The 26,943-nt window shown below is 48.7% G+C and overlaps 1 protein-coding gene and 1 long non-coding RNA gene across 26 annotated transcripts in view; one reads left to right on the forward strand and one right to left on the reverse strand.

The window, feature by feature from the left end:
- The window catches only part of EPB41L1 (erythrocyte membrane protein band 4.1 like 1), a 124,582-nt gene that overhangs the window by 76,608 nt on the left and 21,031 nt on the right, over positions 1-26,943 (forward strand). For 9 of the 24 annotated variants that reach the window (XM_053573523.1, XM_053573524.1, XM_053573521.1 and 6 more), the window contains 13 exons: positions 1,516-1,591; positions 4,096-4,314; positions 6,009-6,096; positions 6,669-6,821; positions 7,875-7,972; positions 8,219-8,394; positions 11,755-11,903; positions 12,870-12,905; positions 15,354-15,536; positions 18,209-18,313; positions 22,171-24,084; positions 24,587-24,694; positions 25,793-26,203. In XM_053573523.1, the coding sequence (XP_053429498.1) occupies positions 1,516-1,591; positions 4,096-4,314; positions 6,009-6,096; positions 6,669-6,821; positions 7,875-7,972; positions 8,219-8,394; positions 11,755-11,903; positions 12,870-12,905; positions 15,354-15,536; positions 18,209-18,313; positions 22,171-24,084; positions 24,587-24,694; positions 25,793-26,203 (3,716 nt within the window). The remainder of the gene's footprint in view (positions 1-1,515; positions 1,592-4,095; positions 4,315-6,008; positions 6,097-6,668; positions 6,822-7,874; positions 7,973-8,218; positions 8,395-11,754; positions 11,904-12,869; positions 12,906-15,353; positions 15,537-18,208; positions 18,314-22,170; positions 24,085-24,586; positions 24,695-25,792; positions 26,204-26,943) is intronic. The other 15 variants (XM_053573527.1, XM_053573529.1, XM_053573535.1 and 12 more) reach the window with 10 other exon arrangements.
- LOC128573362 (uncharacterized) overlaps positions 1-26,943 on the reverse strand; it is a 40,323-nt gene that overhangs the window by 4,326 nt on the left and 9,054 nt on the right. The gene's annotated exons all lie outside the window — the stretch shown is intronic.

Raw genomic sequence — 26,943 nt, forward strand, 5'->3', positions numbered from 1 at the left:
CTGGACTCCCTAGTCCCCCTGCTGGAAAGCTGTAGCTGAGCCTGTTGCCATGACAGCAGGCAGCTGGGCCCAGGGATGCCAGCTGACTCTGCAGGAAGGGGCTCCAGGAATTCTTCCTGTAGATTTCTGTTAGAGACAAAGAAGCAGGCACACAGATAGGGTCAGCTCCTCTGGGGGTCGACAGGGTCCTGGACCTGGACTTTAGGCTGTCCCCTAGAAGTTCCATCCCGGCTGGGAGGCTTGTCTCTCATGCCTAAAGGAATCAGAACACATACAGGCAGCTGAGTGTGCAGTGTTTGATAAGAACCAGGAGCTTGGGAAAGACAGATAGCCGGACCTAAGGGTGAGGTCTCAGCATCCTCCCCAGGGCTTGTCTGCAGTCCTGCCAGCACAGCCCAGGTGTTGGTGGATGGTTTCTTCTTGCTGCCACCTCACGTCACTAGGGAATAGTCTTGACCCTTAGCATGTGCCTTCTCCAGCAGAGCCACAGTCTCTGTCCCTACCCCTATAACTTCCAGCCATTCATCCTATTCCTACTGTCTCAGTGGAACAATTTATTCCCACCTATCTTCAGAAGCCCCTCACCCTTCAGAAGGTGGCACCATGAGTTCTTGTGTCCTAGGCTTCAGAATTGGGTATACATCTCCTCCCAAGCCTCAGTGCCCATCACATGGGGGACCTAGAGCAAGTCTTTTACCTCCCTGTACCCTTGCTTCTCCTTGGCAAGTGGATTGGTAATCCCTGCCTCATGAGGTAGAGGTGACAGTTCAATGGCATATTTATGGACAGCACCCAAGTGCCCAGAAGCCGTTTTCTTCCTGCTTCTCTGAGGAGATCTGGAGTGATGGTTAGACAAATAGACACTGGGGCCAGACCACCTGGATTTGAATCCCAACTCTATCACTACTTCTTGTGTCATTTAACAGTTTCTCTGCCTCAGTTTCCTCATCTGTAAAGTGGGGTTGTTGTGAAGATTAAATAAGTAATTGCGGCTTGGCGCTCGTAGCACAGTGGTTATGGCACCAGCCACATACACTGAGGCTGGTGGGTTCAAAACCGGCCTGGGCCTGCTAAACAACAGTGACAACTGCAACAAAAAATAGCTGGGCCTGTAGTCCCCACCTACTTGGGAGGCTGAGGCAAGAGAATCACTTAAGCCCAAGAGTTAGAGATTGCTGTGAGCTGTGATGCCACTGCACTCTGCCGAGGGTGACCTAGTGAGACACGGTCTTAAAAAGAGAAAAGTAATTGTATGTGCTAGAATGGGGCCTGTATCTAGTAGCCCCCAGTATGTATTAACTATTGTTATATATTATTACTATTATTATTTAAATAACTATTTTTATTTATTATTACTGTTATTATTCCTAAGATAGAGATTGTTTCCCCTTGAGGCTGTTTTTCTAAGGAGTCTTTATGGTCAGGAGCCTGGGATCTGGGGTCAGATTATCAGAGTTCGGGCCCCCCGCTGGGATGCTGGGGCCTCTCTGATTTCTCCTCATCTTCTCCTCTCAGGCAGCCCCTGGAATTTTGCCTTCACCGTCAAGTTCTACCCCCCTGACCCTGCCCAACTGACAGAAGACATCACAAGGTAAGGACTGTGGAGAGAGGGGCAGGCATGCTGATATGTGAGATCATGGGTGACAGCAGCTGGCCCTGGGGAACACAGGCAGTATATGACAGCTATTGCAAATGCTGATACCAAAGTCAGGCTAACAACATCAACAAAAGAAGCAGACTTGGTGCAAGAAAAACAGTGGCTCAGACACAGTGATCAATGGCAGCTGACCCTGGTCTTTAGAGGAGCAGGTATTATAGGAACTGGAGGGGGGGGATCTCCTGTAAACTTAAGAGGATAGAAGCCATCCAAAATAGTTGTTATTCAGCTGTAGGTTATCACTGTCACATGGGAATTGGACCTAAAGTGAAGCTAGAGATTTGAGAGCAAAAAGCACAATTTTTAAATGTTGGCAACCAATGCAAACTTTAGAAGCAGCAGTGGGCTATGTCTGGGTAGAACATACCAAACACATGGGAAGCCTGCTGTACATGGTGGACCACCAGGTTGCCGTGCTAGGGGTGTGAGGGGTAGAACGTGATGCCTTTGCACATGGGACTTTGGTTCTACGTGCTGCTCTGTGCACACGTCAGGCATGTAATGGTCAAATGAGGCTTGTGACCCACTGGGGAGGTAAGCCTGGGCTTCTAGGATGAGCATGGATTGTGTGTGCAATGTTGTTATACCTCAGGTCCAGGGGATAGTAGCTGGAAGATTGGAATGGGTTGCAAATCATCCTTCAGGATGGGGACTTCCTCAAGGCTCATCCTGCCTTGAAACCCAGAAATGGGGGGGTGCTTCTCTTTATCTGAGCCCCTTCAAAGATATAGTCTCACTTCATGATCTCCTGGGGCCATGTCTTACAGGTGGTGGCCCATCTTCAACCCATGAGATGTGGATGGGCTTAGAGTTCTCCTACAGCAGGAGAGGGATGGCTGAGCCAGCCCTCCTCCCATTGGGTCCATACTTAATGTTGAATGCTTGTTTGCTAGGCAACGGACCAAGATCGAGATGTTGACTCTGGCCTTAGGAAATAAGACAGATGTTCCTGGAATAGATCAGGCCCCAGGCCTTGGCCTCATTAGCCCTGTTTTGAGCCCTGAGGTCAGCTTGGGACCAACATGGAAGCAGCAGGATCTGAAACTTCATTCACAAGAGAGCTAGGAGATTTAAGCCAGCACAGCCCCCATCCTCTGGACTTGCCCACTGATGCCTCCCCTCTTTATGGCAGACACTGGGCATCCAGGGACACCAGGAGGAAAGTTAGCCCTGCCCAGCACAGATGGCCCCCAGAGATGGGATGGTAGTAGCAGCTGATTTAGTCAAAAATAGTTAGGCTCAAAATAAACTGGTCAAAATGGCAAATTGATTGAAATTAAACACTAGTCAGAGTATTTGGCAGTGATTTTTTAGTTTTTTGACTTTTGAACAAAATGCCCATAACCCCATACCCAGTGCCTGTGATGTTTGAGCTCCTGCTGGCTCTGAGCCTTCACCTTGGCCCTGAGCACACACTAAGACTGCACGTACTTTTTGCCAGGGCTTCAGTTCTGACCAAGAAATAATGCCACAGGGCAGTAAAAACTGTACTAAGTAAAAGGAAAAGAAATAGGCAATTGAGAAAAAATGGTGGAACATAACAAAAATAGGCAGGGAAGTATCACTGGTTGAAAGTGAGCTGAAATGTTATTTTTGAATGTACCAAACAAGCAATAAAAAATGGTTTTAAATGGTTCTAAAATTGTAAAGTTATCCAAGTGTGAATAAAAGTTATAAAAAATCAGGGCCTGGTAGTTGGAAATGTTTCTTTAAACTAATTTGTTTTTAGACAATTCACTTAGAGCTGGAGGCAAAATAAGAAAGTTTTGGTCAGGTGTTGGTGAGCAGCTTCACCAGGCCTGTGGAAGATGATGTGCAAGTTTAAATGGATGAAGTAGAGTTGCATGTCATGACTCAGGAAGGGCTCTAAGGCAAGGAGTTTGGTATGAAAAAGCAAGCTATAGAATCAGATGTAGCATTTGGTACAATACATGTTAAAAACACCCACACATCAAACCCACATGGATTTCTGTATGTCCAGGGAGAAGAAATGTCTAGAACATTACACGATAACTGTGGTGACCTCTGGAGGAGTGGATTAGGATGAGAATGGGCATCCAGAAGAAATGTAGAGTCACCCGTACAGTTTATGTTTTTTTCCACAATATGTATACAGAATATTAGTTGCATGACTAAAACCATATGACTTTTTTAGTTGTCAAACCAGCAAAGTAGTCTTATTTAGCTTGAAAATGAGTTAGAAATTGAAAATGTTCTCCTAGTAGGAAAAGAAAAATCTCTCAAATTTAGAAATGAACAAAAATGTCATGTAAAATGTTGCAAAACCATCTTATAGAACATACTCAAATTGTCCACATAGGAAATGCCAGTGTCTATGAACGTCCTTTTCTACTGAGCTGTGTGTTGATGCACGTGGCTCCAACATGAAGCCAGGGAGGAGCAGGGCCCCGTGCCCACGCCCGCTCTCCCATCTCTAGGTACTACCTATGCCTGCAGTTGCGGGCAGACATCATCACAGGCCGGCTGCCCTGCTCCTTTGTCACCCATGCCCTGCTGGGCTCCTACGCTGTGCAGGCTGAGCTAGGTGACTATGATGCTGAGGAGCATGTGGGCAACTATGTCAGTGAGCTCCGCTTCGCCCCTAACCAGACCCGGGAGCTGGAGGAGAGGATCATGGAGCTACACAAGACGTACAGGTGAGAGGGCCACTGCCTAGGGCCTTCCTTGGCTCTGGCTGGTTGACTTGAGTCTCCCTTGCAGGCCTGAAGGTGCTAGGTCCCGAGGTGCCATGCTGTACATACCCCACTTGGCTCTGCCCCTAACTTGAGGGTGTGTTTGAGTGCAAATCATCTCTGCAAGTAGGAATGATAATGGCTATCTACGTGCCCTTAAGTGACCTCGTGGGGTCCCAGTTTCTTAAGCTCCTAGGTGGGTATGATAGTTACTTGGCCTCTGAGGATCAGTTTCTTTATCTGCCAACTGGAGGTAACAGTCACTACTCTGAGTCTGTCGGCAAGTGTCACGATGGCTAGATATTGGCTGGAATTTAAAGTGTGGACTCAGAAGCTAGTCTCTGGGTTCATATTCTGACTCTGCTATGCCTGTGGGAAGGAGTGTGGTATTACCTCGTGACTATTAAGGATGGACAAAACGTTGAGGGTTATGTCCTATGGCTGCATCTGGAGAGGAGGGCTGGGACCAGATGTGGAGAGATTGTGGGGAAGACCTTGCTGTGGTGTGATGAATGCTAGGTCAAGGGTAGCAAATGCTATCTCTCAGAGAATCATACACCATCTCTGCTTGGTTAATAATGACTGCAATGGCATTGTGTTGGGCAGGATACTAACACCCTACAACTGATTAGTAATGTCTACCTGGCATGGGAATAGGGAGTGATGAACTGTCTGCCATCTATTTGTCATCCCTGTCCTAGATAGCAAGATGTCTGAGGATTTCGAGTGTCAAAAATAATTGAAAGAGAGAGCGAGAGATGTTCAGATCCAACTGTGGTAGAGAAATACTAATGATTGTCCTTACAGCTCTTTGGACCTAATACACTTTGACATCTAGTGTCCAGGTATCCCACACAGCAGCCCAGAGGATATAAAAACATGTAATTAAGTGGTTAGGAGCACAACCCTGGAGCCACATTGTCTGGATTAAAATCGTGACTCTTCTACTTAATAGCAGTATGTCCTTGGGCAAGTTGTTCAACCAACCTCTGTGTGCCTGTCAAATGAGAATGATAATACCTACCTTATGGAGTTGTTATGAGGATTCAGTGAGTTAATGCATATAAAGTGCTTAGAACAGTAACCAGCACATAGTACTCAATAAATGTTCACTGTAACCAAGTATAAAAATGTCATCCAAGTTTCCTGGCAGCCAAAGCAAAGAAGGAACTTGTTTGATTGCATAACTCTTCTTTTTGGAAAGGAGGAGGTGCACCTGTCTCTCAGGAGAGATTAAGTGGCTTCTGACACTAAATTTTTTGAGAAATATCTTATGTGGGTAATAATTTAGGAGCCCCTGAGTGATTATAATGAACAATGTCTTCAGCAATGATTTCACATTCATGGAGAAGCAGAATTTATAGCTCATACTTAACTCAGTGGTAGAATGAGACAGAAATCTCGACTCCCTGCTGAGCCTTTGCATATTTCCTGAAGGGAACAAGACTGAACCTGAGTTTCCACAAAAAGTGGGGGCTGAGTGGACTGAAACTGGTGTCTGGGGGCATCCTGCCTTGAGAGCAGAGGGGGAAGACTTGGGTGAGGCTCAGCCACATGCCTACACCAGCACCTTTGCCTCCTAAGATCCCTACTTCAGCCAGCAGGACTCAGATCTGGGCCTTTTCCATGGCCACCTGTGATCACTTTCTTTCCCTCAGGGGCATGACCCCAGGAGAAGCAGAAATCCACTTCCTAGAGAACGCCAAGAAGCTTTCCATGTATGGAGTAGATCTGCACCATGCCAAGGTACCTCCACTCCCCAGGGCTCCCCTGCACCTGGATAGTGTTCCCTGGATGAACTGTTAGACCTTCCCAGAGGGCTTGATGTGCCAGACCCTGTGTTACCTCCAACTTGAAACCTTTTTTATTCCCATTCCTCATAGTTCCATTACCTTTTATTTTCCATGATCTTTATCATTTTGTCTTTATATTCTATTTCTTTATGAACCTGTTTGTGCCACCACTAGACTGGGAATGTTGTGAGGAAAACATGCAGGCCTTAGTTTATTTCTGTATCCCCAGTGCATAGCACAAGGCCTAGCACTGAGCATGTGTCACTGGACACTTGCTGGGTATGACTGACTGAGTGATTGACAGAGCAAGTGATTGAACAAGTGAGTTGGTGAATAAAAAGCTAAGTGAATGGGTGAATAAATGAATGACTACATGAAGGATTGTTCAGTGGGACTCTAGCATGGAGGCTCTAATTCTGTCCCTGAGAGCTTTTTACAGAGCTCAGGGAAGGGTTTTGCCATGGGTAGCAGGCTGCCCCCAATTGCAGACCCCAGGCCTCCGTTCCATGGTCCCTTCTCTTGCAGGACTCTGAGGGCATAGACATCATGTTAGGTGTCTGTGCCAATGGCCTGCTCATCTACCGGGACCGGTTGAGAATCAACCGCTTTGCCTGGCCCAAGATTCTCAAGATCTCCTACAAGAGGAGTAATTTCTATATCAAGATCCGGCCTGGGGAGGTAAGCCTATCTTGGGAGCCCCTCCTCCTCACTGCATTGGCTAGAATAGAGTGGGCCCTGGCAGCTGGGTCTGGGTTGTTTTCTACCCAGGATACATAGATAGGGGTGCTGGGGTTCTGGGTGGGGGGATATCCCTCTTCTTTGGCTTTCTATATAGACTCCACACCTTAGGTGTGTGTGTTTGTCGACACACATGAGAACCTAAATAGAGGTTAGCCACATATACTCAGATTACACAGAGAAATGAATACGGTCTGTGTACAGTACCTGGTCAGTATTTGCTTATATGTAGTACTCAGGTATTTGCACCTGCTGAGACATCATAGACATGACACACCCACAGTGACACATGCACAGACGTGTTTGCATCTACACCTCTTTCTCCTTCAACCTCCCCATCTTACCCATCAGAAAGTCCATTTGCTTCTACTTCTAGAATCAATGCAAACCCATTTGCTTCTCTTCCTTTCCCTGCCACCAACAGCCACCTTTTCTCACCTGTGTCTGTAAGGGCCTTCTCACTGCCTCCATTGTCACTCCAGGCCATTTTCTCATAGCTACTAAAGAGATCTTAAAAATCCCTTAAATCAGATATTGTTAACCCACTCCTCCATTCTGTACTCACACTTTTTGCTTAAACCTTTCCAGAGCTGTTTTTAATGCATGGGCTAAAGTCCAGACTCCTTCCACGGCCACCTACCTCTCCCCACTATCTCTTGCCACAATGCCTCACATCCTCGATGCTCCAGTTCCTCTGGCCACCTCTGAAATCCTCAAATAAGTCAAACTCTTAACTGCCTGAGTGTTTCTTGTTTGCTTATTTGTTATCTGAGACCTACCCCACATCAGAACCTTCTGTCTTGGTCTCCATGGTTGGTGTCTTTAGTGTTTAATGCTGGACCTGGCACAGAGTAAGGGTTCAAGCAACCTTATTGATTCAATGACAGAGCAGGCCAAAGTCACACATGCCTGGGGGAGAGGTTGAAAAAGGATGGGCTGATGGTGAGAGTGGGCCCAGGCCCTGCCTCTAAGCTGTCCTTCTTGGTTTTCCAGTATGAGCAGTTTGAGAGCACGATTGGCTTTAAGCTCCCAAACCACCGGTCAGCCAAGAGACTGTGGAAGGTCTGCATTGAGCATCACACATTCTTCCGGTGAGCCTGACTGTGGATGAGATGACGGGGATGAGGCAGAGGCTGTATGTATGCAGGGTAGCAGTGGGAGGAGTTAGTGGGGACTCTAAGAAAGCCACCCACCCGCCTCCAGGTCTCTCTCTTCCTGGACCACATTGAGTTGTTGTGGTTGGCGGGGAAGTGGGATGAAAGGTTAGCTGTAGTGTAACCTTGGGCCTGCAAATGAAGGTCTGATATCTGCTCCTCACCTTCTCCCCTCTGCTGCAGGCTGGTATCCCCGGAGCCCCCACCCAAGGGATTCCTGGTAATGGGCTCCAAGTTCCGGTATAGTGGGAGGACCCAGGCACAGACCCGCCAAGCCAGCGCCCTCATTGACCGGCCTGCACCTTTCTTTGAGCGTTCCTCCAGCAAACGGTATACCATGTCCCGCAGCCTTGATGGAGGTATGGCCCAAATTGGAGGTGGGAGGGAAGAGTGGTCTTTAGAGGAAAGTTGGGGAGTGGGCATGCCAGGTTCTACAAAATGAGCGGTGAAGTTGGTAGGAACATCCCAAGTTCATTTGCACCAGACATAGCAGGTGAGACCACTGCTGTACCTAGGAAGCTCTTGTTCATTTAGCCCCAACCTACAATTCACTGCCACTGTCTGGATCATGAACTTTTCGGCTCCCAGGTTCAACTATATAGTTTTCTGGGCCCCCTGCCCAAGAAGTTTAGCAATCCTCATATTATCATTACACCAGGAGAATGGTACTTGTGGGTGTACTTTGGAGCTGGTGATACCTTATCTGCTTGGAGACTGAAGCATTGTTCCTTATCATTCTTTTGGTTCCATTGGGATCTAGGGTGATTGATAATCTAACCACTCTCCACTGCCACCATTTCTGTTGGACTGGTGGGTGGGGTGCCCTTAACATCAATAAGAACTAGCTGGACATTGGCCTATATCAGGCAGATCAGGGCTTTTCAAAATGGGGTCCACCAATTATGTTTCCTTCAGAATCACCTGTGAGATTGTTAAACATCAGAAGATTTCCAGGCCCTGCTCCAGCCCTACTAGTTAGTACCCCTCAGGACCCAAGTCTCTCCCTAGGATATACACATGAGAGTTTGCAGATGATGTTCAGAAGGCATATGGGGCAGTAGGAGCATTCAGAGTTAGGCAGGTTTGAGTTCAAATCTTTTTTTTTTTTTTTGACCTTGACATTCACCAGCTGCTCCATGGACACAGGAAGTAGTCCATAAATATCTAAATGAATGGATGGGTTAACTCCCCCAAGCCCGTTTCCTCTTATGCAAAATAAGTACAACTACTTTGCTGTGTTCATAGGGAGAACTAATAATGCCTAAACATACACACCTAACTGTTCATGGCATATACATAATAGTAGGACCTTAATAAATGGTACCCAACATTATTGCTTTTAGGTTTGTAGAGAGTAGCTTAAAGGTGGAAGTAGGGCCTTGGGTGGGGGAAAAGTGGATAAACCCAAAACACTCTGGGACAGGCCTCTAGGCAAGTTAGTTCAGCATAAGTGCCAGGCCTTGTGTTAGTAGAGCATTTATCTGATTGTAGTATTTAGAGTGAATAAATACAGCCCTTTTCTTTGAGGAGCTCATAGAATAGCAGGTTTCAAAGCATTCAATGTGGTTCAAGCAATGAGAAAAGCATGTACAAAATGCAGGACAGCCTTAAGGAAGGAAGAATTTATTCTATATGGGAAGGGCAAAAAGGGCTTTGCAGAGATGACACCTGAGAAGGGTTTTGAAGCATACCTAGGAGTTTTCTAAATGCCCAGGAGAGTCTGATACTTTTTCTGGGAGTATGAAAGTGAAACCTGTCTCAGGATTTCTGTCCATGTTTGAGGAATGTATAGTTCTTCAGAGGTCCATTTGAAGCAAAAGAAGCTGCTTATTCTCCCTGGATAGAGCTGGGACGGAGAACTGAGGTGTCTCTGGACATTGGCCTATATCAGGAAGATCAGGGCTTCTCAAAATAGGGTCCAAAAGGGAAGGAGAATCTGTACTGTCTTCTGTCCTTCCTCTGTAGCTTGCATTTCTGTGCCAGGGACCAAATGAGACCTGGATTTTGGCAGGCAGCAGGGGCTAGCTCAGAGCTGGTGAAGCTCATTAGAGAAGGAGCAGAAAACTAAATTCTAACCCTGGAGGTCTGGTTTCTTCTAATCCCCACTGGAAGGTCACTACTGGGACCCCCTCTTTTTCTTTTTTATTTATTTTTTTGAGACAAACTCTCACTTGTCACTCTCAGTAGTGTGTCTTGGTGTCACAGCTCACAGCAACCTCAAACTCTTGGGCGCAAGCGATTCTCTTGTCTCAGCCTCCTGAGTAGCTGGGACTGTAGGCACCCGCCACAATGCCCAGCTATTTTTAGAGACGAGGTCTCACTCTTGCTCAGGCTGGTCTCAAACCTGTGAGTTTAGGCAATCCACCCACCTAGGCCTCCCAGAGTGCTAGGATTACAGGCACGAGCTACCACGCCTGGCCTGGGACCCCCCTCTTGAGGTCCCAATTTATCCTCTATAAAATGGGAATTATAATTCCTATTCTAGCCATCAGCACAGAGTATCTTGCAAACCAAATGAAATATGTGTATAAATGGGTACTTTGCAAAGTGAATATATATGAATAGAAAGGATAATTATTCTCTTTTTAAAATCTAGGCCAACTCCAAGGATAATCTGTGCTTTGGTTATTTTAATTCAGTGTCTTCCAGCCTATTTTCGACCCAGACACAGTCCATGGGTGTAGTCAGGTTATGTCCAGTGTCTGGTGTGAACAGTCTATAATTCTGCCCTTCTTTCCTATTCAGAAAAGTGTTTTATCATGCCTATAATCCTAACACTTTGGGAGGCTAAGGGAGGAGGAATTCTGTGGTCAGGAGTTTGAGACCAGCCTAAGTAAGAGGGAGATCCTGTCTCTAAAAAAATAGAAAAACTAGCTGGGCATGGTGGCACCATGCCGATAGTCCCAGATACTTGGGAGGCTGAGGTAGGAGAATTACTTGAGCCCAGGAGTTTGATGTTGCTATGAGCTATGGTGATGTCACTGCTCTCTAGCTAGAGTGACAGAGCAAAACCCTGTCTCTCTAAAAAGAAAGAAAGAAAAAAAGAGGGAGAGATAGAGAGGGAAGGAAGGGAGGGAGGGAGGAGTTTTAGAATGCCAGTGGGTAAGATTTTATCGCAGAGATCCCCTTGAATTTTCCTTTACTTATAAGGAAGGAAAATCTTTTGCAAATGTTAGGACTTTAGCTTCCACTAGTAAAAGCTAATCTCACAATATCTGTGTGTTGCTAAATAGTGATCAAGTGAATATTCTGCCACAACCACCACAACAAACTCAGCAACATTTGTAGGTCAACATTGATTAAAGGCATACTCTGTGCCAGCCACTCTTCTAAATATTTACACTCATTAGCTTATTTGTTCCTCACCTCAGCTTTCTGAAGTAGGCTTTCCTCATCATCACTGCTTATGATGAGGAAAATAAGGCCAAGAGAGATTATGTAACTTACTCAAGGTCACAGAGCCAAGAAGAGATAGATTTGAGATTTGAACCCAGGGTCTAGTGCCGTATAAACCAAGAGGGGCCCTGAGCTGGGAAGCAGCTCTGCTGCTTACCAGCCCTGTGACCTTGGGAAGGTGACCTCATTCCTCTGGGTAGAGGGTTTGAAGGGTGGAAGAGTCAGCTCCGTTCCAGGAGTGACTGGGCAGTGGGTGGACTGGTTCCCTGTCTGTGCAGCGGAGACGTCTCACATGGTCACCTGGCTATCTCTGTACCCTTCAGCAGAGTTCTCCCGCCCAGCCTCCGTCAGTGAGAACCATGACACAGGGGCTGACGGTGACAAGCGAGAGGAAGATGGCGAGTCTGGGGGGCGGCGGTCAGAGGCCGAGGAGGGAGAGATCAGAACTCCTACGAAGATCAAGGAGCTGAAGGTAGGAGCCTGACTTTCTCAGACCCTCTGCCCTGGGAGGATGATCCTAGCTCTCGCCTCAGCCTTGGCCTTCCCCTGCCCGCAGCTGTGGCCAAACAGCCCTGCTATGGAGTGCATCACAGACAGTCTTTCCCTGGGCCACGCTTATACCTAGACATCCCGGGGTGGGGGTGGGGATGGGTGGTGGGCATGCTCGCCACCCTGTACTCTTCCCCTCCTTCTGCCCTGCCTTCCTGGAGGGGCCCTCTGTGCCCTGGAAGATTCAGACTCCTCTTGCCCATTACTGATTTGCCTCTTTGACTGAGATCTAGATCTGCACCTCACCCTTCCTCTCCAGAGCACTATCTGGTATCATCTAGGGCCCTCACAAGTGTGAGGTACAAGCGTATCCCCTTCTTGCTACTCCATGCCCCACTCAGGCGTGTGTATACTTTTAATAGCTGTGTGTACACGCTAATGCAGGAATGCACAACCTCAGCCTCACTCACTTATGTATATACCACTCACCCTTAGATTCATGTACACAGATGCACACACATGTCACACACACACACATGTCAGACCAGGGACAGCTTCCTCTTGGCACAATTGTTAGGCAGGTTTTGGTCTGTCATGTAGTTCTGCCTTGTGAATACAGGCCCTGAGCACACCCACACTGAAGCACACCACTTCTTCATAACAAGAGGCATGAAACTCCATTTACACATCCCATCTGCTGAGCGTGGTCCTGCCCACTTTGCCTCTAGCCCTCTTCTTTGCCTTCCTGAGACAGCTCCCTGCTTCACGCCCCATATCTTCTGACTACCTCACTGCCTTACTGGTAGCCCACCCAGCTTCCCTGGCCCCCATTGCTTGGTAGAGTGTGAATGCTCTGGGCTCCGTGTTGGACCAAGCCCATCGCGGTATCTCTATTCCATTTGCTGTACTGACTTTGCTGGATCCTTTCCCTTCTACCACATCCCGCTAGCCGGAGCAGGAAACCACGCCGAGACACAAGCAGGAGGTACTGCATGGGACCTGTCCCTCCCTCCCTAGCCATTCACACCCCCAGCTCATTTGTTACCACCCCACAACCCATCCCCAGGCTCCTGTGCCCAGCACCATCTCAGCTTCAACTTCACTTCTGCTCCTGGCCTCTCCCTCCCCAGTTACCCTTGCTGTCCCTGCGCCTTATTAAATTAATCTCTCCAGCTCCCTGCTGAGACTCTCCTTACAACCAGCCATCTCTCCCTCCCTCCTCACCAACCCCATTCACCTCCCAGCTTCACACTTCACTTCTCCAGACCACCTGGTCCTCCTTGCCTGCTGCTTATCTGCTGACCACCCACCTGTGTCTATCATTCTATGCTTTCATTTAGCCCATCCCACCATCCCACCCGCTCCCCACCCCAACCCATCCTTAAATTCCTCTCCTCCCCCACAGTACTATTTGGTCCATCTCATCTGTGTTCCCTGTGTCCTCACCTGAACCTTCACTTTGTATCGATTGGCAACCAGATGTGGGAATGGGGGCTTGTTGTGGGGAGGAGGGAGGAACCTCAGAGCACATCTGTGTCTACTCAGACTCCAGTTCCATCTTCTCCTGTGTGGGGCTGATGCTGCTCCAGCTCTGCTAAAAAATCTCCTCCTTTTCCTCTTCCCATTCATTGCTTCCCTCAGCTTAGTCCTCCTATGTTAACCACTTCTCTTTCCCTCTCATACAACCTCCAACTCTTCATTTGAACCTTAAGTGCAAGAAAAAGGGTTTATCCTTGAGTCCTTGGGCTGCTGAGAGAAAGGGCCAGAGACCAGGACATAAGAAGAGCCTGGCCATAGGGTGCTAAGATCTGGGTTTCAATCCCAGTTCTGCCACTGACTCTGCAGATCTTGGGAAAGTCCCCTTGGGCACCAGTCCCCCATCTGCACAGCAAGCCATCCAGACTAGGTTTCCCCAAGGCCTTTAACCTTCAAGGATCTCAGGGTCCCACTACTTCCTGTAGCCTTCAGTAACATGACATGCCCGCAGAACCAGTGGGACAGGTTTGAGACAGAAGATGACAAGCCACATCTCAGGTTGAGCCTCACCACCCATTGCAGCTCAAATTTACTCCCTGTGCAAACTCCATCGGGTTTGAATTCTCAGACAGAGACAGACATTGTCCCTAGGGCAGCTCCACTTGGGATGGGATACCTGGAGTATAGACAGGTGGCTGGAGGAAAAGCAGGAGCCCCAGTGGCATCAGTTTCCTTCCTGAGTTAGCTTAAGAGCCAACCATGGTGGAACCTGGGATGCCAGAGATGAGCTCAGCAAGAGATTCTAGCATTGTCCAAGAGTAAGCTTACCTTCCAGTGGTTCTTCCAGAATCACCCGATGTGACTTTAATAAGCTGAAAATGTCCATTTCTTGTCCTGAGCTGAATTAACATGAATCCTCAAACAGCCGTGCAGATAAGGGTCCTTGGGCTGCTAGCTCACCCGCCCTGCCCCAGAAGTAGGCAGATAAAGAGCTTTGGCGAATCATTGCCAGCTCCTGTGCAAAGGCTCATTCTCACCTCAGCTAGGAAGATTATTCTGTCATGCTGCAGTGGCTAGAGCTCAGATGTGGGGATATAATGGTGGACACACCTGTGACTCCAGCTATTCTTGGCTCCATTCTTGTGCCCAGCCTTGGGGCTTACCTCTCTTCTTCCTGGTCTCTAATTTTCTTAATCTTCTTGAACACCCTCAGCGTCCTAGTTTCTCTATGTGGCTGTATCTCACTCTGTCTGCTATTGGTGAGTCAGTACCCAAAAGGTATCTGGAAGATCCAGGGTGGTTGGGGAAGATAGTGGCTCACAGCAGAGAGGGCTGAAGACAAGCTTTTCCTGGCCCCCGGCCTTAGTGTGGTAGCGGGGCCCATTTTTCTGGATATTGCTGGGCTTAGGAAGGATCTGTATTCTAGGCCTCCACAGAGCCTGAATTGTTGTGCATGTTAGTCTAAGAGGAGCCTAGACTGGAAGTCCAAGTGTTGGCCAGAAGGTGGGCACCAGGATGTAGGAGTAAGCCAGAAGGCCAGCAAGTGAGCCAGGGCAGCCCAGTAACAGGAGTAGTGACTTTTCGCTCTGGCAGATGCTGCCTGCTGTGCCTGGGTTGTAACCAGAGGGACATCACCTCTGTCACTAAGACTGGGCTGACAGCACTGAAAGGAATTCACGCAGACCCACAGGATTTGGGTGTTCAGGGGAGGAGAGAAGAGAAGGTGGCTTGACCAGAAGTTTCCTCCTTTTAATCTTAAGTGCTCTGTGCCACCTTAGGTGCACCTGTCGGAGCCGATTGTCCTTACCCTGCTTGGCTTGTGGGACTGCCAGGAGAGTGAGACAGAGACATCGCTGGTGGAGGGCAGTGACATTGACCGTTGTTATCATCCCTGTACCCTACATCCCCCACTGAGAGCTGTTTCCCTAACACTGCTGTCCTCTCCACCCATTCTTAGTTCCTAGACAAGCCAGAAGACGTCTTGCTGAAGCACCAGGCCAGCATCAATGAGCTCAAGAGGACTCTGAGGGAACCCAACAGCAAACTGATCCACCGGGATCGAGACTGGGAGCGGGAGCGCAGGCTGCCCTCCTCGCCTGCCTCCCCGTCCCCCAAGGGCACCCCTGAGAAAGCTAATGAGGTAGGTCTCACCCTGAACTCCTCAATATGGGCCTTGGGAAAAGAGGCATTGGGCAGTTGCTGTGACTTCTATTCACCTTCCATAGCATTACACTTGCCCCATTGCTGCTTAGCAGCTGGTGGGGATAGATGGGGTGATGGATTAGGCTGAGGGAGACAGATTCACTATATCTTGGAATCCTGGGTTCCAGGGACCACCTTGAACATGAAAAACTCAACACTCACAGTAGCTTGGTGTACTCCCCTTCTACCAACCAGAGTATAATGGGGAAGGAGTGATTTTTAGAAATGCAGGTTCCAGGGCCCCTGCATTCAATAACTGAATCAGATATTTGGAGGTAGAGCACTGGATCTAGACCTCTAGATCTGCATTTTAATAAGTGTTCTTTCACATGCACTTGACTTTGACAATCTGGTCATTCTACCTGGTAACCAGACCCTTTTGTGCATATTGTGAAAACATGGAGGGAGGGAGAGGTAGTCCCTCCTAGGAGGGTCCTCAGAGTCCACTGGAGGGGAAAGGTCCCTCACACAAATCAGACTTGCTTCAGAAAAGGATCCTGCACAACCTGTCTTTCAGAGTGGAAAGTGTGGGGTATGTTCTCATTTGAAAAAGAGATTAAGATAAGATTTGGGGAATTGCTGTATTTATACTTGCAAGCTATTCTTTTTGGTCCTTGCTAAATCTTGGCAATATTTACCTTAGTTTGTACTCAGGTGTTTTCTCTCTAGAGAGAAAACTTACTAGTCTCAAACCCATTTGTGGTCTAGACTTCAGCTGCCTGGTTTGAATTCTGGCTCTGCTGCTAGTTGGGTGACTCTAAGCTTATTACTTAAGCTCTCTGAGTTGCATTAGGTAGAGATATTAAAAGCACCTACTTTGTAGGGATGTGAGATAACACAGGTGGAAGAATGAGAGTATCTCAGTGCTCAATGTGAGTTACCTGTTGTTTCATTTTTAAAGTCCTGGGACTTTTCTACGTAAGTGGTTAACTTTGAATCAGAATCCTTTAAAAGTTGGAAGGACTCTTGAAAGCTGCTTAGAACCTTCATTTTGCAGAAAGGGGCACTGAGACCCGGAAAGAGGATGGCCTTGTTCAGTTTAGCTAATAGAAGAAGAGTCAGAATCCAATTTTCTTGTGTCCTAGGCTATTGCATTTTCTATTAAATCACAGCTGCCTAGGAGCAAAACCAAATCATGTAAAGACTAGGTATAGAGTCAGTTGTGTATGTGCTGTCCTCTAATGCTTTGAAAATTGGTGATGCAGCCATGATCTAATTAGCAGAGCATTTGATTGAATCAGAACTACTCATAGCCTGAACCTGCCAGATGACAAAGGGCTTTGCCTGGTTTGGCATAAGCTCAGGGACAGCTACTGTGGTGGCTCCCTGGCTGGTGCATCACAAAACTGGAGGGATGCTTTCGGGGCCTTTAAGGCTGGTGCTATGGAGGAAGGGCAAGCCTCTGCATCTTCTGAGGACTTCTGTGGTCACCTACGGCACAACCAAGACCCTGTACTGGACCTCTGGTGCTGGTCTAGTGATCCAGTGAACAACACCTTCTCCCATACCTACCTCCTGCCTATAGAGTGGCCTCTAATCAGTCCTCATGGGGGCTAGGTCTTGGCCTGGCTGTGAGTCAGACTCCCAAGAAAGGGAAAGGATGAGCCCTGGTGGTCAGGGGTCTGGAGCTCTGGCTGTCTCAGAGCTGCTTGGCTTGGGGTGTGCCCCACCTGCTGGTGATAGCTGGAACTACTGGAAGATGGGTCTCACTAAAAAGTGGAGTCTGTTCCACCAGTCCCAGGCCCTCAGCCCCAAGAAGTATAGTCCACAACTGGAAAGAATTACAGTCCAGGGGCTCACATTGGAGTGATGGACCATTTAGAGCTGGCTTACAGGTCCCTGTGACATTTAGGTGGCCCTTGAAGATTTGGGAGATGGGGAGATGCCATAGACAAGGATGGACTAGAACCTTTCTGAGCCTCATTACCTAGTCCATCTAGAGGGGAACCAAAATGCCACTCCTTAAGGTTGTTGGGAAGGTGGAATGAAATCATGAATATAAAAATACTTTGTCAGCTATAAAGTGCTTAAAAGGCATGAGGGTGTTGCTGATGGTAACAAGAATCCCTGATCCAAATATAGTTTTGTGGTGGGCTGTCCTACAGACACCCTGTATTGTCCAGAATCCCTAACAGCTCTCTTGTATATTGTTGGACCCTATCTCAGCCAAGGGGAAAACAGTGGGAACTTTTAACTGTTCCCATATGCCAAACCCAGGTTTTAGTTTCAAAGATAAATTTTTAAAAGGAGCCATGATTCAAACTGTAGCCTAAGCCGAAGACTTAGAGTCATAGTCTAAATGGTCTAGCTCCAAAGACTGAATGAGAGTGGGCAGGCTATGAGGGAAGGCCCTTGCTTAGTACTGGCTAGCAGCTGACCATGGGCCTCCCTCCCCTAAATGGCTCAGAGGGCAGTCCCACTGTATGTCACCCATGGAGAGGCTCCATCCTGACCTAATCCACAAGATGTGACATTTATGAAGCTGGGCTATTTAAAGACTTTCTCTGTGTGTTTCTCCTGCTTTCTCTCTCTTTCCCTCTCTTCCTGTCTCTGTCTCTCCTTCCCTTCCTCCCTCTTTCCCTATCCTCTGGCCCTGGGCTTCCCCTGCAGTCCCAGAGGACCCAGGACACCTCTCAGCAGGACTTGGTACCTGAGCCTGGAGCAGCCGCAGGCTTGGAAGTATTCACTCAGAAAAGCCTTGCAGCGTCTCCCGAGGTTACTGTCTTCACCTTCCTGTGTTTCTTCCTCCTGGGGCCTCCAAGAACCACCCTCTGTGGTCTTAAGAAAATCCTTCCTCGGGTGTGAGGGGAATGGACCAGATTCTGCCATACAGATGGGAGCAGGTAGCCCATGCTGTCCTCATGCTGTGACAAGCAAGCATCCTCATCCCAGGGATCCATAAAGGGCCAGCCCCTCCCTCATCCATTTTCTCAGGAGGGACAGGACTACAACCATTCTGGGAAGACAGAACAGCTGGAACCACCTCTGGCTTTGAAGGGGAGGCAGAAATGATCTCTGTCTCTCAGGCCCTGGTGAGGCAGGTGATGCTAGAGGCAGGCTCTGACTTCTAAGCCTGGGATCAGGGTGATAGTACCCAAATGCCTTCTGCCCTAAGGTCTTGTCTCTGTTCAGAAGCCTGGATAAGTTCCAGCAGAGGCTAGATGGAGGGCATACTATCCCATCCATACCCTACCTCCATCCTCTCCAAACTCCCCTGGAGTTTGGGTCTTTCAGGGTCTCCAGGAAGGCAAATGTGAACATCTTTTTCTGAGGAGTATGTTTGGGGTTATGTAAATATTGGTCAAGCACATGTTCTAAATGAGGAAGGCTTTGCAACTATGCCCATGATGGCAGCATGTTGAGGGCTCCTGGAATGTCCCGTGGACGAGATCCTGGCTCAGCAGCAGGAGGCTACACTCTCCTTCCTGTTGGGATTTCATAGACTGACAGGGTTGGAAGGTACTGACCAATCATCTGGGCAAAAATGTTTTCTCCTTGATACCTGACCCTCTTCGTTTGGCATTGTGTGTGTGTGAGGTCATACACCTTTCTCATTTATCAGAGAAAACTTCTGTAGCTGCTGCACATGTGAGAAAGACATGAGTGAAGTCACACTTCTACTCCATGAGTTTTTTCCCTCAATGTAAAAATAAAAACAAAAGTATATGTACTCTTTCCTGGGGAAAGTCAGACAAAAGTCAATAGCATCCCAAAGCTAGAGACATAGTGATGCCATGGGGCACAGAGATGGACAGGTGCCCATGCTGGGAGCTTCACACTCTTCACCATTATCCCTGCAAACTGTCCACCCAGCCTCTTCCGCAGTGGGCTCTCACTGTACTTGACAGCAGTCTATTTTGTCCTTAGTCAACTATTGGGAAGTTTTTGTTTTGAATTAAAGCCTGCCCTTCTAAATCAGCTGTGGGCTTTGTTCTGCCTTGCAGCATCCAAAGATCTACTCAGCATCTCCACCAGGCCAGTTCTTCATAGAGCTGAACACCTCCCCTCTGCCCTAAACATCCTTGCTGTCTTTGCATTTTCTCCCAGGATCCACTTTCTAGAGTGCTTCTCACACTAAGTCTCTTTCTCCTGTAAAGGACGGGGTCCAAAATGTGGACCAGAGCTACAGGTGGAACTTGAACAGCCTGAAGTCAGCAGTGCTGCCTGGTTAGAGAGGCCCTTCTCACCTGTGACTTATGCGGGAGCAGAAATGGCTCCGCCTCTCCTGGCTTCTGTTGCATAGCTTCTCTTGCTACAGTGCCCCCACCACTGATGGCGGGGGCACTCTGAGCAAGGCACGGAAGGTCCCTTGGCTTTGGGGAAAGAAGGGCTGCAGGGCTGCTGCAATCTGGGGTGACTCTTACATTATCCCCTCTTGTGAATCAGGTCAGAATGACTTTCAGACCAACCCCTGAGACAAGGGTGATTCTACCAGTGCTTTGGTGCCAAGGAAGTTTTTCTTTCTTTTTTTTTCTGTTTCCTTTTCCTTGTCAGGCTCCTACGTACCTGTATTTTGCTTGTTAGAAACAGAACCCCTTCTTCTTCCCCCACTGCTCACTCTGAGATCTTGTGCAAGTCCTCTCACTTCTGGAAGCCTCAGTTTCCCTTTTTAAAATAAAGATAACAATACCTGCTTCACAGGTTAGATTAAATTTAATAACTTGGCCAAAGGGCTGCATTGCTTGGCACATGGTAACTAAATGCCTCTCCGTGTTTCCCTTTTTCTTCCTGCAGAATCTTTCTTTTCATTCTCAGCCAGCTCCTGCCCCACTGACTCTTATCTCTAGCCTGCTTGCTAGTTAGAATTGGAGCTGGAATGTTCCAGAAGGGGCCACATTGACCAGCTTTGGCCATCATTGCTATGCTGATGAAGTCAGTATAAGCAGAAATGGAAGCAGCTAAAGGAACCTGCTTGCCAAGCAGATGGGAAAAGAGCCCTGGCTTCTGAATGCTGTGAAAGCACTTCACTCTGGGACGATCCAGTAATCTGAAATAAAAGCTCAGAAAACTACCTTAGACTTCACCCGGACCTTCACATTCCTTTGCTGTCTCTTTCCCATTGGCAAGATTCTCCCTGATTCTTCCGGTGGTAGATTAGTCCCTTCTTACAGAGGGAAAAAGTGGCCTGGGGAGATTTTGCTAAGTGGAGTGGGAAAAAAGAGAGTTTACGGTGTTCTCTTGGTCCTTCACAATTCTTCACATCTTACAGACTCTGAAAGATTCCTTCCTATTTCTGGGAGCAGTTTTTGGGCACCTCGTAACACGGAGGTGGTCAGAATAGAAAGGGAAGGACACAGTTCACAGCATTTGGAGTTGGGGGCCATGTTCTAGGCTGCCTTTGCCAACACCTCACTGTGTTGGGCAAGGTGCTTGTCTTCTCTGGGCCTCAGTTTCCAAATTTGTTTCAGGAGGGCTCCAGTCAGAGTAGGGATTCACCAGAGGGTGCTGCCTCAGGGCACGAGGGCAGCCCGCACCCCCAGCTTCACTAGGAAGCTCTGTGTTTGTGTCCCATGCTATACTTACACTAACATTTCTGAGAAGAAAGTATTCTGTGACCACAGAAGATTAAAAACCCAATGACCTTCCTCCTTTTATAATGATTCTAGAAGTCCATTCTGTTACTCCATCCTATGCATTGTTGGAAGAACTCTTGGGGAGGGGTAGAGGGCCATTTCATCGACAGTTGGACCGTCCTGCACTCTCGGTGCCTTTGACTCATGACGATGCTTAGATCCTTAGATCTCACGTTCCCTTGATGCATCCTGGTCACTCCTTTTCTACTCTTTCTATGGTTTTTGTTAGAATTCTCCAGGGATGGGCTTTAGTATTTGTTTCTTTTGGATTGAACTCCACAATGGTCAAACTGGTGACTGGCACTAACCCAGCCATTTGAAATATTTGCTACTAATCTGTTTTCTTCCCAGGAGCTCTTGTAGAAAGAAAAGTCAGATTTCAGGCTGTGGCCTGCGGAACTCAGGGCTTCCCTTCAACTTGATCACAGTTGGTACCCATACTCCAAGGTGTGAGATAAATCGGCAAAAACATCTCAGGCCTCCAAGTCAGGCATCTTTCTTGACTTTACTGTCAACCAACTGTGACTTTGGGTGAGTTGCTGACCTTCTCTAGGCCTCAGTTTTTCTATTTACATAATAAGGAGATTAGAGTTCTTTTGACTCTAACATTCAAAGATGCCATGTGATGTAAACTACTTTCCCTTCTAACAGTGACAGTTGTATTATTAAAAGAGGAAGAGGAAGAGTCTTGGCCCATCTATGGATCTCCATTTCTCTGTGGTTGACACGGGGAGGGCATGAGACCCCATTCCATTTGATTGAGTTGGGGGCAGCGTTTGAAGAGAGTCCATAATTGTCAAGTTCTGGAGAGAGTAGCTCTGATGAGAATGGTTGGCATAGTCATGCCTTCCTCTCTCCTCAGCCAGTTTTGGGGACATGCCATCCTAGAGTCAAACCTTCCAGTGGTAGATTAGTCCCTTCTTACAGAGGGAAAAAGTGACCCATTCTCCCAGTGGCTGATATTTCATGTTAACTTTTCTTGCTCCAATTGAAACACAGGGTTCAGAGCATTGGGTATTTATAGAAAGAAAGTACACTAGGCCAGAAGAACTCTGTCTCCTAAGAGTGGCTCCCACGCAGCAGGAAGAAGGTGAGGCAGGCCTTGCTGATATCCTTGCTGATGGCAGACTCTCCAAGGTGGACGTTCTGGTGGACAAATTCAAAGTTGAAGTAGCCACGGAAGAAATGGTGGGAACCAGAAGAGCAAATACCCAGCAGCGAGGGAGAATGATCGCAAGTCCTGAAGACTTTGAATCAGTGTGGGAAGAAAGCCCCTGGGTCAAGGGAGGCCCAAGAGGGGCTGCTCTGGCTGCAGGCTGCACATTGGCAGATAAGTTCATGGAGGGTACTGAGCTCGGGATGGATACCAAGAAGGCAGCCATCAGGAGCCACTGCATCTCAGATGGCCAGCTGGAAGGCCAGACAGGGCTAAGGAAGGGGCTGGTGGAGCTCCAGACCTGTGGGGGACCCACTGCACCAGGGACCAGGCCAGCAGAGGTGGACATCCCCTCTCCAGCCTCAGACAAAGGAGAACTCCAGTCATTTCTATTGGATCCAGCCCATGTGGAAGCCAAAGCTGACTCAAGTGATGAAACTGACACCTCCTTTGGAGAGAGGAGCTTCTATTTAAACTATGGAGAGAAAGACCCAGAAGACCAAGCTCTCCCTCCACCCCCGGAGGAGAGAGAAGAGCACCTGGATGCTCCTCCTGGGGATGAGACCAGAGTGGAGCTGAATACCTCAGACCCAAGGAGTTCTGCCATAGCTTCCAGCAGGAACAAGGATGAAGCCCACACAGCTTCCTCAGAGAAAGGGGTAAAGCCACCCAAGAGCCATGAAAGCCCAGATGATCTGAAGAGACCCTCCCTGGGGCAGACATTTGCTGAGGACTGGGAAGAAGCCCAGTGGAGGGTGGAAGGAAAGTTTATCCACCCAACACCCAGTGCAGCTAAAGAGGTAGAAGGCTCTGTGAGTGGAGATTTGCCAGGAAAGGCTGAGAAGAGTCTCTCAGCAGAATTGAAGAACCAGTCACCTGAGAGAAGAGAGGTTGTGCGTCCAAACACCCAGGCCTGCACCCTTCCGTGGGCCATTCCTCCAAATGTCAGGAAACCAGCCAAACCAGACAGAGGCAACCTCCTGTCCAAGGAGAGGGGAGTGGGTCACACCCAGGCAGGAAGACCTGGGATGGAGGACCATGAGGCATCAGAATTTCCTCACATGGAGGTGATCATCCCCCTACCAGCCTCTCCTGGTCACTCGGAGGCTTTGGCAGCTCTGGAGGAAACTTTTCCAAGCCTAGCCCCTCATGGGTCAGGGAAGCCTTCAGAGCTCAAGAATCCCCTTGAAGAACAGTCCTCTGTATTTCTCAAACATGTCCATCCTCTTAAAGAGAGCCCAGAACCTAAGGACCGTATAGGGTTTGTTGACACAGGAAGTGAGCGCAGGGTACCTCCCATCGCCAGCAGAAAGCCCAGAGTTGTCCTTGAAGATGCTGAGGGAGTCATGCCCCTGGAGAAGCAAAAGGAGATGACCTGTTTCCAGGCCGGTGGTCAAGAGGGCTCCCTGGAAGATATTAGCAAGACCTCAGTGGCCAATAAAATTCGTATATTTGAGACCCAGGGAGCTGAAACTCGCAGAACAAGTCAGGGTGAAACAAGAGCCCTTTCAAATGAGCTGTCTTCAGAGCTCCCCATGGGACAGGTAGAGCAACAGCGAAATAAGCTTTTAGACCTGGGCTTTGTCCAACCCCAGCCCCCAGGGACACATTCCCCAGGGATGCCTGTGGCTACCAGACACTTCGGAGAGGGCATTTCCACTGCATCCTGCGAGGAAGGACATACAGAACTAGAGCTCATGTCCCCTGATTCAGGCTGTGAAACCACGCTGGAGGAAGCTACTGGGGTAACTGGCCATGTGAGCCCCCACTGCTGCCCGCTGCCCATGGGGGCTGGCTGCATGCTATGTAGTTCTTAGGAGCATGTTTCAGTCACCCTCATCATTACTGCAATCAGAGGCTGCTTACCCATCCCTATGAGTTCTTTTCCTCAAACAGGACTGTGTATAGTTCAGGCCAAATGATGAGTTTATCTGCTTGGCCTGTGTTAGCTTGGCCACAAACAGCCTCAGCTTTTGGTGTGACTTGGTACCCAGAGAGTCACACATCCCCTGAGGAGAAGGTGGCACCACTATCAGCAAATAACACATGAGCTTTGCCTTGCTGCTCCCACCTGCCGGGTTCCTATCTATCTTGCTTGGCTTGTCCAGCGATCTGTCTTCATCCTTTCCCATCCCTGGTTCTCCTGCCTTGGGGAAGCTGACAGTCCAGAGGTTTCTATCATTGGCTTTTGGTTCCCTCTCGGTCCCAGTGCCAGGTTTCTTTCTGCCTCCTTAAGACTAACTATTTTCTCTGATCCAGAACAAATCCGGAGATGCGGTCAGGGAAGAGAACCACTTGACCAGCTTAGCAGCGAACACCCCTGGAAAGGGGGGGCGCCTGAGATTCGCCAGCCCCTCGGGCCCTCAGGTCTCTGCAGTCCCTCTGTGCCCTGATGACCCAGTCATCTTCACCCGGCCAGGGTGCAGCGTCGCCTTAGATTCCCACCTGCTCTGGCAGCACCTCTTGTGGCTGCTCAACTCTGGCTTGTCTGGAATGTATTCCTCACACCTCTCAGCCTTCCAGAAACTGGCTAAATGGAGGCTTCTTCAGCAAGTGAATCTCTAAGCTCACTGAAGCCATAGAAATCTGAAGCCACGTTCTTTAAAAATATTTCATGGGTGTTAGATTGGTCTTAAAAAAGAATGTCATGCACAAGCCAAAAATGTGTGTGGTGTTTAATCCCTGACAGGCCAGTTGAGAGGTATGTATTATGGACAACAAGAGTTGCTGGTTCCCCCAGGCACTGCCTTGGCCTGCTGTTGTCAATTACACTGATGGGGCAGAGCCTCCTCTCCATGACCTACCTGTGGTCCACTCATGGAGCTCAGGGTGGAGCTAGTGTAGCCCCCGGCTCCCAGGAAGCTGGTCCTCAACGGACCCAACCCTGTATCCTTCCTCCCTCTATTTGATGCTTATCTCTCCCACGGAGACTCAGTGGAATTGACAAACTGTGTTGGCTTCCTCTTTGTTTCTCAAAGCTCTGGGCTCCAGCCTCTCTGCCTTCCCTTCCTGGGTCTCCCTGAATCCTCGGGTCTCCCTCTTGGGTTTCTGTTTCTCAATGGCCACCTGCACGGATGGGCCTGGGATCCAGGCTTCTATCCCTGCTTTTCGCACAGTGCTGCTTCTGATAAGCTTCTAGATCCAAACTTTGGATGGAGCCTCCTGTCCAGAACTTACTGGCAGGATGTTTGCTTTGTACTTGCTTTGCCATCAGTGTGAGACCATCAGAAAGGAGCATCCCCACTCTTGAGAAGTTTTGGGGTTTTTTTTGTTTTTTTTTTTAAAGCTTGTTATGGTTTAAAGGAATCTTTCCTGGAAGTGTTTTTCATTTCCTGACCTGCTCTTCCATCAGGATGTCGACACAGCCCCAAGATTTCTTCTGAACTCACCATCTTGATTTCTTTCTCTCTCTCTCTCTCTCTCCCTACCCCACATCCCCACTCCTTTGATTTTATCTGGCCATAGAGAGCAGGGCTGAGGGAGGGCTCGGAGGAGAAAGTCAAACCACCACGTCCCCGGGCCCCCGAGAGTGACACAGGAGATGAGGACCAGGAACAGGAGAGGGATGCAGTGTTCCTGAAGGACAACCACCTGGCTATTGAGCGCAAGTGTTCCAGCATCACGGTCAGCTCCACGTCCAGCCTGGAGGCTGAGGTGGACTTCACGGTTATTGGTGACTACCACGGCAGCGCCTTTGAAGACTTCTCCCGCAGCCTTCCTGAGCTCGACCGAGACAAAAGCGACTCAGAAACAGAAGGCCTGGTGTTCTCCCGGGACCTCAGCAAGGGAGCCCCCAGCCAGGATGATGAATCTGGGGGCATTGAGGACAGCCCAGATCGAGGGGCCTGCTCCACCCCCGATATGCCCCAGTTTGAGGTACGGTGGAGCTTCATCGAGACCCGGCCCACTGGGCAGTGATGCTCAGAGGGCCCTGGGCCACCTGTGAGAAGACTGCCAGCCGGCCTGCAGCCTGAAGCTCTGTCTCGTGTTGCATGACTGCCCCACGCAGAGCAGCATGGGTCTGCACTCGCATGTTTGCCTTGTCAGTTTACCCCTAACATGTGTTCCTTGGCGTTTTAACCTTGCGACCCCATCGCTTGCTAAGGTCAAGCGATGATGGACAGTCTGGTCTTACTTGACTCCTCCTCCCCTTGCCCATATTGCATGGCACCTGCAGAGAGCATGTATCTGTAGATTCTCAGGGGCTCCTGCAGCTGGTCTGAAAGTTGAATGATTTTTCCTGATCCTGGCTGGTCTCCCAGGGGCCTGGGCTTCCTGAGGAAGGGGCAGCAGTTTAAATCCATCTGGCCCTGGAGTCTCAGGGTGGCAGTGGGGACTCCTGGAGAAGAGAAAATATGGTCATTGCGGAAGGACAGACTCTGTCTGGGCCTCTCCACTTTGTGGCCCTCTTCTGCAGAGCTGCAAAGGGATCTTTCTAAGATATGATACATCTCTGTCCACATCATTTCTTTGACCCCTCATCTCCTTTAGCCCCAGCCTCTCTCCCCCACTTTTCAGGCACTGAAATATAAATGTATCCTCTGGACTCTACTCTCTGGGTAGAAGGTTTTTTTCTTCCTTTCTGTGCCTTGCAAAACTATCAAGTTCAGGGCAAA

Source organism: Nycticebus coucang, chromosome 21 (assembly GCF_027406575.1).
Source record: "Nycticebus coucang isolate mNycCou1 chromosome 21, mNycCou1.pri, whole genome shotgun sequence".
Lineage (NCBI taxonomy): Eukaryota > Metazoa > Chordata > Mammalia > Primates > Lorisidae > Nycticebus > Nycticebus coucang.